Here is a 12,322-nt window from a genome sequence, read left to right as displayed (position 1 = left end):
CATCTACATCCTCTTCCATTTCCATAATATTGTCCTCAAGTGCATCGCCCTTGTATAGACCCTCTATATACTCCTTCCACCTTTCTGCGTTCCCTTCTTTGCTTAGAACTGGGTTTCCATCAGAGCTCTTGATGTTCATACATGTGGTTCTATCATCTACAAAGGTCTCTTTAATTTTCCTGTAGGCAGTATCTATCCTACCCCTAGTGAGATAAGCCTCTACATCCTTACATTTGTCCTCTAGCCATCCCTGCTTAGCCATTTTGCACTTCCTGTCAATCTCATTTTTGAGACGTTTGTATTCCTTTTTGCCTGCTTCATTTACTGCATTTTTATATTTTCTCCTTTCATCAATTAAATTCAATATATCTTCTGTTACCCAAGGATTTCTACTAACCCTCTTCTTTTTACCTACTTGATCGTCTGCTGCCTTCACCACTTCATCCCTCAGAGCTACCCATTCTTCTTCTACTGTATTTCTTTCCCCCATTCCTTTCAATTGTTCCCTTATGCTCTCCCTGAAGCTCTGTACAACATCTGGTTCTTTCAGTTTATCCAGGTCCCATCTCCTTACATTCCCACCTTTTTGCAGTTTCTTCAGTTTTAATCTACAGGTCAATAGATTGTGGTCAGTCCACATCTGCCCCTGGAAATGTCTTACAATTTAAAACCTGGTTCCTAAATCTCTGTCTTATCATTATATAATCTATCTGATACCTTTTAGTATCTCCAGGGTTCTTCCATGTATACAACCTTCTATCATGATTCTTAAACCAAGTGTTAGCTATGATTAAGTTGTGCTCTATGCAAATTCTATAAGGTGGCTTCCTCTTTCATTTCTTAGCCCCAATCCATATTCACCTACTACGTTTCCTTCTCTCCCTTTTCCTACACTCGAATTCCAGTCACCCATGACTATTAAATTCTCGTCTCCCTTCACTATCTGAATAATTTCTTTTATTTCATCATACATTTCTTCAATTTCTTCGTCATCTTCAGAGCTAGTTGGCATATAAACTTGTACTACTGTAGTAGGTGTGGGCTTCGTATCTATCTTGGCCACAATAATGCGTTCACTATGCTGTTTGTAGTAGCTTATCCGCATTCCTATTTTCCTATTCATTATTAAACCTACTCCTGCATTACCCCTATTTGACTTTGTGTTTATAACCCTGTAGTCACCTGACCAGAAGTCTTGTTCCTCCTGCCACCGAACTTCACTAATTCCCACAATATCTAACTTTAACCTATCCATTTCCCTTTTTAAATTTTCTAACCTACCTGCCCGATTAAGGGATCTGACATTCCACGCTCCGATCCGTAGAACGCCAGTTTCCTTTCTCCTGATAACGACATTCTCTTGAGTAGTCCCCGCCCGGAGATCCGAATGGGGGACTATTTTACCTCCAGAATATTTTACCCAAGAGGACGCCATCACCATTTAATCATACAGTAAAGCTGCATGCCCTCGGGAAAAATTACAGCCGTAGTTTCCCCTTGCTTTCAGCCGTTCGCAGTACCAGCACAGCAAGGCCGTTTTGGTTATTGTTACAAGGCCAGATCAGTCAATCATCCAGACTGTTGCCCTTGCAGCTACTGAAAAGGCTGCTGCCCCTCTTCAGGAACCACACGTTTGTCTGGCCTCTCAACAGATACCCCTCCATTGTGGTTGTACCTGCGGTACGGCTATCTGTATCGCTGAGGCATGCAAGCCTCCCCACCAACGGCAAGGTCCATGGTTCATGTAAGGAGGTAACATTACATCACTGGCCAAATCTGACGACTTAGATCGAACATTCGTGTAGACCTAGGAAGTGTAATTCGTCCACAAAAGAAGTGGCTTACAAAACATTTGTGAGACTCATTGCTCATAAGTTTTGGACCTTTGCCAGATTGGGTTTCTACAACAGAATTATTTCTATAAAAGAGCAGATGTAGAAGATCCACCAAAGAATAACACATTTTGTCTTGGAATTGTTTAGTGAATACTGATGCATTACAGAGATGCTCAACAAACTCAAGAGGCAGACACAAGGGTTTTCGGTATGATAGAGAAATTTACTGATAAAATTTGCAAAGCATACATTCAAAATGGGTAGGAAAACATATTACTTCCTGCCACCTAAGTCTTGTGAAGTAGCTATGTGGGAAAATTAGTGAGATTAGAGCTCACATCATGGCATACCAACAGCTGTTCTTAATAAGCATCACTCAAGAGTGTTATAGTAAAGGAGAAAGAGAATGGTATCGGATTCCCCTTGCCATAAACCATAAACAGGTTTGCAGGCTACATACACTGATCAGTCTGAACATATCAATATAAACCCATCCTGGCAATAGCAGTGTCACTTAGAGAGGAATGACTGCTAGTCAGACACACACACATGGTGCTTGTAGTATCAGTGAGCCTGCAGTCCATGTGTAGAATGAGGAAGACGCTCAATCTGAGTTTGACTGAGGGCAGATTGTGATGGCCTGGAGACTCAGCATGGGCATTTCGAAAACTGCACGACTTGTCAGGTGTTCGAGGAGCACTCTAGTGAGTGTCTTCAACACATGGCGAAACCAAGGGGAAACCACGTCCAGATATTGTGGGGGTGGGTGGCCAGCCCTCATTGCAAGTGTTGGGCATCATGGGCTGTGCAGACTGGTAAAACAGAACAGGCGGTGAACTGTGCCGGAACTAACACCAGACTTTAATGCTGGGCACAGTACAAATGTGTCTGAACACACAGTGCACCGAACCATCCTAACAATGGGCCTCTGCACCTGACGACCCATGCACATGCCCGTGTTTAACACCATGATATCAGCAACTATGACTGGAATGGACTTGCCACCATTGACACAGTGGCAGTGTGTTGCATGCCTGATGAATCCTGATACCATCTTCATCATGGCAATGGGAGAGTGCGAATCCATTGTCTTCCAGGGCAACAGCTCCTTGACACCTGTACTTTGTGATGCAGACAAGCTGGTGGTGGCTACATTATGCATTGGGGAACATTCAGCTGGGCATCCATGGGTCCAGCAGAGCTCGTGCAGGGCAACGTCGTGCCCAAGGAGTATTGTACACCCCTTCATGACAATCATGTTTCCCAGTAGCAGTGGCATTTTTTCAACAAGATAATGCACCTTATCACAAGGCCAGGAGTGTGATGGAGTGCTTTAAGGAACACAGTGGCGAGTTCCAATTGGTGTCCTGCCCCCTCAACTTGCCAGATCTGAACCCGATTGAACACATCTGGGATGGGATCGAATGTGGTGTCAGAGCTCATTGCCTGTGCCGCCAGCCCCCCCCCCCCCCCCCCCCCCCCCCCCCCCCGCCTCTAATGTAGGGGAATTAGGTGACTTGGGTGTGCAGATGTGATACCAACTCCCTCCAGTGATATACCATCGCCTCTTTGCTTCCATGCCTTGACGCGTTGCCATTGTTATCCGTGCCAAAGGTGGACATACAGGCTGTGAGATAGGTGATTGTAATTTTCTGGCGGTTCAGTGTATGTAGATGAAGATGCAGTGTTCATTATTGGGTTTGTTGGTTGTGTCATTTGTATGAAAATATGTTTTATATTACTTTTTACAGCTTTTGTAAAGAACAGTGAATACCCAGCATAAGATTACTCTTTTTAGTTTTGGAAGAAGTAAGTTCGAAATTCGCGGTGTTGGTGTTAAAACAGAGATAATAAATGAACGCACAGACGTGTGTCATACAGGCAGGCAGTACATTAACAGGGTCGACTGAAGCGACCGATCCAACGCGTCGGCTTTGACCCGTGACGTAAGGGTGTTGTCGTGTGTGGCGTCATGACGGCGCGGAGTTTGGTTTGAGTGTGGCTGTCTCCAGTTCTGTTTTATCTTACTTTATTTACTTTTCTGATCTGTTCGTTCTATCTCGTGAGATTTTTTTTTATTATTTAAAAACACTTATTACTTATTTTAATTATCTGTTTCCTCGAATTTCTGTTTTAGTTTATTATATTTATCTTTCCGATCTGTTCGTTCTATCCCGTGAAATTTTTTTTTTAAAGACAAAAAACACTAATCAGCTACTGAAGCATCTTCATCTTCTATGGGTTGCAGGGGAGGTGGGTGGGTATTCATGCATGGCTGTCTTCACTTACACGTTGTAGCTATGCAAGGCGTCTAAATTTGTTTATATTTAGTTTGCCCCCCACCCAAAACACCCCATTTCCCGCGCTTGTCCTGTTAGTGTCATTAGGCTTCTTGTGGAAAGTGTGTGTGTTTGTTTTTGTTTCCGCCATATTTGTGACGTCGTGGGTCAAAGCAGACGGGTGGGATCGGACGCTTCCGTATTTCCCATTAACACATACCAAATGAAAAGTTTGTAGTGAATTTTATTACTTCTGTGACTGAATAGAGTATGAATCTCAGTGATTTTTGGGAGATTTGACACCTTAGTGTATGCAGAACTGCTATTGCAGTCTGACAACAGTACTTGCTTGCCGGGTAATAACATGTTAACTTTGAATATTTGTTACAAAAGTTAGTGCCAGATTATTTGTATTTTTGTCATTAATTAGGTACATGGTTTCTTGTTAGATTTTCTATCGTTTTCTTTTTCATAAAAGTTGCAGAAATATTGTTAAAATTAATTTTGCTTCCTCAAACTTTTAAAAATAATTTATGTAGCACTATTATTTGAAATGGAGAAGTCAGGTATCAGTCAGAAGAGTAATCAAACCTACTAGTACCAGATGTCGCTTCTTCCTTTTAGGTTTTTCTGTTTTATAATGAAATATTTACGGAAAAATAATGCTGCAAATTTCCTTCCAGATTTGCAAAAAATGTCCAGAAATTTGTTGGCACTTCATTGGTCACTTGCAACGAAATAAAGTGAACAAGGTTGTAAGTACTCCTGGTTTGTTCATGGTAGAAACAGTGCATTCTGAGAAATTGGCATCAGCTTTAGATGCTGCTTGGAAGAAACTAAACGACAATAGCAGGCTGAAAGTCATGGTTCAAGTAAATACCAGCGGTGAGAAAGGTAAGAATGTTTTTGTAAATTTGTAATAACGTATGAATATATTTGTTCTACAGGAAATCATTTCATCTTTGGTCGAGCCGTATCCATTCAGTCACTCAGTAGCCACACTGGCACAGAAATAGGAGGTGGCTGAAATACTGATTTTGGGCTTTTGAAATTGTTTCATTGCAGAAGACCACAATATCCCCCTCCTTTCAATTATCAGATGAAGGCCGAAATGGCAGATATTGAGATAGGTGATCAGAATAGAAAAGCAACTAGAATTGCTTAATAGTAGCAAGGCATCAGGACCAGATGATATGCCTGTAACATTGTGCAGAGATTATGTGAAAGAACTTACACCAGTTCTAGTAGCAGTTTATTATATAGATAACTAGAGCAATAGAGGGTACCTAGAGACTGTAAACAAGTGCAGGTCATTCCTGTTCTCAGTAAGGGCCGTAGGATAGGTGCATTAATTATGGACTTACATTGTTGACATCATTCTGTTGTAGAATTTTAGAACATGCTTCACGCTCAATAGTGATGAAGTTTTTGGAGAACAAACACATCCTCTGTAAAAATCAACATGAGTTCCACAAACAGATCTTGTGAAACTCGGCTCACTCTGTTCCTCCATGAGATTCATAACACTGCTTGCAACTGTGCTCAGGTTGATGCTGTGTTTCTTGCCTTCAGGCATTTGACACCATCCCGCACTGCAGGTTTGTGAAAAAAAAATGACCTTTACAGATTATCAGACAATGTCTGCGATTGGATTAAAGCCTTTGCCTTAATGGAATAAAATTGGTAGATCTAAAGGTAATTTCCAGAGTACCCTAAGGAAATATGATAGGACTGTTACCGTTTACAGTGTGCATAAATGATCTAGTAGAAAGTGTCAAAGCTCTTGAAGACTGTTCACAGAAAGTAGCAACACCAGAAGACAGTATTGATTGGCAGGATTACTTGCACAGGATTGATGATGGTGTAAGCTCTGACAGTTGACCCTGAATGTGACTAAATATAACATATTGAGCATACACAGGAAAATAAGTCCGTTACAATATAACTAAACTGTTGATGACAAACTGCTGGAAACACGACCTAGTTTAAAATATCTAGGAGTAGCCATCCAGAACAACCTTTAGTGGAATGGCCACATAAAACAAATAGGAAGAAAAGTGGATACCATATTGAGTTTCATAGGAAGAATCTTAAGGAAATGTAGCTCATCCAGGAAGGAAGTGGCTTATGAGGCACTTGTTCAACCGATTCTTGATTGGAATTGTTGCCAGGCAGAACTATTAGGAGGTAGAAGATATCGAACAAAGAATGGCGCATTTCATCACAGGATCGTTAATCGGTACGAGTGTGTTACAGAGATATCAACAGACTTCTGTTGCAGACATTACAAGAGGCCTTGTGTATCACAGAGAGGTTTATTATTGAAACTGCAAGAGAACGCTTTCTGGAAAGAGTCAGACAGCATATTACTTCCTCTTACATCTCACTAAATGACCATGAGAAAATTCTTGAAATTAGAGCTAACATAGAGGCCTGTCAGCTGTCATTTCCCCTGCATGCCATTCACAAGTGGAACAGGGTAGGAGCATCAGTTACTGGTGGCAGAGGTACACTCTGCCCCACACCGTTGAGTGGCTTGTGGAGTATGATGTAAATATGATGTCTGCTCTTTCTGTCTTCAGGATCAAAAGGTCTATTCAAAAAAATTCCATATCTCTGCCCACAAAATTTTTACTATGCGTATCTTTTACTTATTGTGCAAGGTCACCTTTGAAATACTCTCCTCACAGTGCCGTTTCCACTTCCAGAAGCAGTCTCGGTATGGTCTTGCTGGATTGTGTAAAATGCTATCTGAGAATTTTTTTTATCTTGTTTATCATTGGAAATCTTCATCCTTAACTGAGGTTTTCATCTTTGGAAATAAAAAAAGTTTGAAGGAGCCAGGTCTGGGAGTACAGAAGATGAGATGGCTCAGTGATTTTGTTTTTTGTGCAGTAGTTACACACCTACAGGAATGAATGTGCAGATGCATTATTGTGATGCAAGAGCCATGAATTGTCTTTCCACATTTCAGGCTGTTTCCTTCTCACATTTGCTCTCAGGCATCGCAACATGTCTTGATAGCACCTTCGATTAACAGTATGTCCATATGGCACAAATTCATAATGAACTAATCCTTCAAAGTCAAAGAGAACTATCAGCACGGTTTTGACATTTGATATGACTTGATGAGCTTTTTTTGGTCTTGGAGAATATTTCCCAGCCCAGTGTGAAGATTGAACCTTGGCTTCAACATCGTAACTGTAGTGAGACGTCTCATCACCAGTTATGATACTCTTAAGGAACATCTTCTCTTTTGTGTGATCCAAAAGCTCTTCACAGATTGCGAGGCGAAGGTCTTTCTGGTCTTGACTCATGAGCCATGGCACCAACCTGGTGGCAACATGATGCATTTAAAGATGCTGTGTCCGGATTTCATGACATGATCCAACTGAAACGTTACATTCTTCTGCAATCTTTCGGACAGTCAGTGTTAGATTGGCATGCACACTGTCAATGTTCCTGACATGAGCATTGTCGGTGGACATCTTTAACTTTGGTCCGGCCATTTGTAAACCATGTGAACCATTCATTCTTAACATTAAGCATGGCTGAAACACTCATCACTGTAGGCTTCCTGCATCATTTGCTATGTCTCTTCTTAAGTTTCATGCAAAATTTAATCTAGGTGCGTTGCTCCTTAAAAAATTCGCAAATTGCGTGACACAATATTCTACTTGATACAGCATTGAACAGTAACTAACAGACATACAATAATGAAACTTCCATCAGTTACACATTAAACACAGGCGTGTGCAGGAATGCCAATAACATTCACTCGAACACACCATTGGTGCAAAATTACAAATGAACCACAATTTCTTGAGTCGACCTTGTATACAGGTGATATTTTCTGAAACTTTGATGGTTTTTTTCCAGCCTCTTATAATGTACAAACCATTTTTGAAGTCATTTGATTGGAATCGTTCTGAAAGTTCTGACAGAATGTTTCATATTCTATCAAACAGATTGATATCAAATCTTATAGAGCTCTGTTAAATTCTGACTACTACTGTGCCTCTCAAGTTTTCAAAATCAATTTATGTTCCTCCTCTTATCACATTATCAGACAAGTCTTCTCCCCCATAAATACTTTCACTGTACTTTTTCCACTTATTGACTCTCTTTTGTGCTAAACTATGGAATTTCTATTGCACTCTAAATATTACTGCCCTTTGTTTTTATTTCATCAGAGGTTGTTTAGAGTTTTCTAGATACTGAACCAGTTCTCCAGGTGCCCATTTATTTTTCAACTTCTTCACTTTTTGTCTGGAGCCATTTTACCTTGGCTTCTCTTTTACTTCAGTCATGTGTGAGCTATATTGCTGTATTCTTTCTTTTCCCTGAACATTATTGTACTTACTTCTTTCACAGATAAATTGAAGTACTTCTTCTAATACCCAAGGTTTCTTCTCCTGTTACCTTCCTTGTACCCATTTTCGGTGTCCAACTTCTGTGATTGTTCTTTTTAGTAATGACTAATCCTCTTCAACTAAACTGCATACTGTGCAGTATCTACAGCCTCAGAGAACGTCACATATCTCATCATTCATTTGTACTTTAGTATTCCACTTATTTCCACATTTGTTGTTCTGGACGATTCTGTTAAGTATTAGCTTGCGCTTCATCAGTAAATTGTGGTCCAAGCCTGTATCTGCTTTTAGTTACATCTTACAAGAAATTATGGTTCAATTAAGACTAAATTTTCCATTGAGCAACAGCAAGTGGCAAATAATATAGCGTATACAGTATATGAATGGATGACACAGTGATTCTATTGTGTGGAACTGATAGTGAGGTCAGTGAACTATATGACCTGTTTATAACTTGCATCCCTAAATAAAATTTACTGTTGAAAGAAGCAGCTTGGGAATCAAGTTTTCTAAATGTTAACATACCTGCCTTCATTGGGAAAACATTTTAATTTTTCTGGGTAACAACACAACATATATAAATTGTTGCACTTCACGGCACCCTGCCAAATATAAGCATACATTATTCCACACTGTGACTTCCACACACCAATCAGAATACTGTTGAGCAATGAGGCACAGTTCACTAAATACTCAGCACTGATGGGTACAGCCGAAACTTAATAAGAGAAAGATAAAATAAAAGAAAGAAGCACAGTATAATGAGAATTTTTGTGGGTGCAAAACACAAAAAGAGAATGAAAATTGCAATTTTATCATATATTGCTAAAGTATCAATAAAATAAGACAACTTCTTAAAAAGTGGCATACATGTTGCTCTCTAAATAGGCAATGAGATTAGCAACAGACTTACACCCATTGTTTAAAAGATTTCCATCTACTTAACATTTATGGGTTATTCTGTCTGTACTTCGAGGAACACAGACATATTAAAAACTGAAATACACAGTATTAATGTTCCATAATATCCCATTTATATTTTGTTGTGAACTGGGTTTCATCTTTGTAGGCCATCACCAGGCAACTTACGGTTCAAGTAAAATAAATATTATTGTGGTCAGCCATGTATATAACAAAACCATGTAGTCAGTGTGATCAAATATGAGGATGAGTCAAATAACTTTGACCTCTTTCTTTATAGTGTGTTGGTCCAGATTTAGAGCCCAATACAGCAGTAGTTTTATGTGACATGGATTCTGAAAGCCAGGGGTAGGTTTCGGGATTTATATGGCACTGGGTGTCGACATACAGGTCATGGAGATTATGGACCAACGGTTTCTGGGTGTGGGTGTGTCCCACAAATTCACATTAGGGAAATTTTCCAGCCTGGGCATTAGCAAGAGTTCACTGTTGTGCTTCTCAAACCAGTGTATCACTATTATGATCTTGTGACGTGGACAGTCATACTGCTTGAAGATTCGATCACTATTGAGTAGGCATCAAGCATATAGGGATGCTAGTGATCCACAATAATTGTCACATCTCCACAGCTGTCATGGCACCTCCTGTTATTACCACAGGACCCATGAAAGCCCAGGTGGATGTCACCCATACCTTCGTCACAGGTATGGTGTATCGTCCAAGCAGCTGTTTGACTGTTTTACAGTGTATCCAGACGCTAGCATCGATCTGGTGTAACAAGAAATGATTTGTTTGACCAAGTAACATGTTTCCATTTTCAGTGAGTTAGTGCCTATTGCAATCGTATTTAATAATGTCTTTGTCAGCTTGGGAACACCAAGGGGACTTCCGCTGTTCAGCCCCTATATTAAACAATACGCATCAAACAGTGTGCTCAGAAACACTTACGTGCACTAGCATTTTACTATCTCATCCCGTCTGCCAAAGATCACCATTTATCCTGTTTAACAGACTGACGAAGCCTTCATGTTCTGTGATGGGGCATTTATGCCAAACACTTTGTTGCCTATTCATGGTTTGACGGTGCTTCGACCACTTTCCGTAGAATCTTATGACATTAGCATGCATACAGTTTACCAACTTTGCTGTTTTGGAGGTGTACATTCCCAGGTGCCAGGTCATAACAATCTTGCCTTTGTTAAAGTTTCTTACATCAGTGCATTTCTCCATTGTGGTCTGTGTCATCATTAGAAAGGTTCCCCATTTGTCACTTGTCTCTGCTATACTTATGTACTTTCCTTATTGTCCACATGCAATGCTGCCTGGCAGCACAAAATCTGTGGGCAGTGATCATAATATATTAGATTAAGTTTTTGCACCATAGACCGAAAAAATATGATTCTCATAGGTGTGGAACATGTCAGAAAATATAACATAAAAACATAACATACCAGTGTAAGTAGGATAGACTGGCAGCAAACTTACGAAAAAGGTTCAGTAACACATTCAGGTCAAAATAACCATTCAGCAGGTGGAGCACATCCGGAAGCACAAACATACTGCTGATACATGGAAAACTGTATAACTATATTACACAAGGTGGATAAGGAAAATTATATGGATATTTTAGAAGCTGCACACGCTTGAAATGCAGTCCTAATAGTATTTTGAATTAACAGACTGATGTGAAGAACAAAAAATACCCAGTTAATTTTGCAGAAATTTTAATTCCTTTGGACTAACCAGGAATCCTATACATGACATTAATGAGTGAGTTTATGTTAACCCTAATGTATATTTTTATCTTGATAAGATTAGGAAACTACTGTGAAAGCAAAGAGAGCTTCACTGCAAATGTAAACACAGCCAAAACCTCTCAGACAAACAGAAGCTAAACGATGTCAAAGTTAGTGTAAGGAGAGCTATGCGTAAAGCGTTCAGTGAATTCGAAAGTAAAATTCTATGTACCGACTTGACAGAAAATCCTAGGAAGTTCTGGTCTTGTGTTAAATCAGTAAGTGGATTGAAACAGCATATCCAGACACGTTGGGATGAGAATGGCATTGAAACAGAGAAGACACGCGTAAAGCTGAAATACTAAACACCTTTTTCCAAAGCTGTTTCACAGAGGAAGACCGCACTGCATTTCCTTCTCTAAATCCTCGCACGAACGAAAAAATGGCTGACATCGAAATAAGTGTCCAAGGAATAGAAAAGCAACTGAAATCGCTCAACAGAGGAAAGTCAACTGGACCTGACAGGATACCAATTCGATTCTACACAGAGTACGTGAAAGAACTTGCCCCCCTTCTAACAGCCATGTACCGCAAGTCTCTAGAGGAACGGAAGGTTCCAAATGATTGGAAAAGAGCACAGGTAGTTCCAGTTTTCAAGAAGGATCGTCAAGCAGATGTGCAAAACTACAGGCCTATATCTATGACATTGATCTGTTGTAGAATTTTATAACATGTTTTTTGCTCGCGTAGCATGTCATTTCTGGAAACCCAGAATCTACTCTGTAGCAATCAACATGGGTTCCGGTAACAGCGATCGTGAGAGATCCAACTCGCTTTATTTCTTCATGAGACCCAGAAAATATTACATACGGGCTCCCAAGTAGATGCCATTTTCCTTGACTTCCAGAAGGCGTTCGATACAGTTCCGCATGTCACCTGATAAACAAAGTAAGATCCTACGGAATATCAGACCAGCTGTGTGGCTGGATTGAAGAGTTTTTAGCAAACAGAACACAGCATGTTGCCCTCAATGGAGAGACATCTACAGACGTTAAAGTAACCTCTGGCGTTCCACAGGGGAGTGTTATGGGACCATTGCTTTTCACAATATATATAAATGACCTGGTAGATAGTGTCGGAAGTTCCATGCGGCTTTTTGCAGATGATGCTGTAGTATA

At 40.2% G+C, this 12,322-nt stretch overlaps 1 protein-coding gene across 1 annotated transcript in view; it reads left to right on the top strand.

The window, feature by feature from the left end:
- The window catches only part of LOC124606686 (pyridoxal phosphate homeostasis protein), a 95,472-nt gene that overhangs the window by 4,283 nt on the left and 78,867 nt on the right, over nucleotides 1–12,322 (top strand). The window contains exon 3 of the mRNA XM_047138705.1: nucleotides 4,798–5,008. Coding sequence (XP_046994661.1) covers nucleotides 4,798–5,008 — 211 coding nt within the window. The remainder of the gene's footprint in view (nucleotides 1–4,797; nucleotides 5,009–12,322) is intronic.

This window comes from Schistocerca americana, chromosome 3, assembly GCF_021461395.2.
Source record: "Schistocerca americana isolate TAMUIC-IGC-003095 chromosome 3, iqSchAmer2.1, whole genome shotgun sequence".
NCBI classification, from domain to species: domain Eukaryota; kingdom Metazoa; phylum Arthropoda; class Insecta; order Orthoptera; family Acrididae; genus Schistocerca; species Schistocerca americana.
This window is presented reverse-complemented; position numbering and strand designations above follow the sequence as displayed.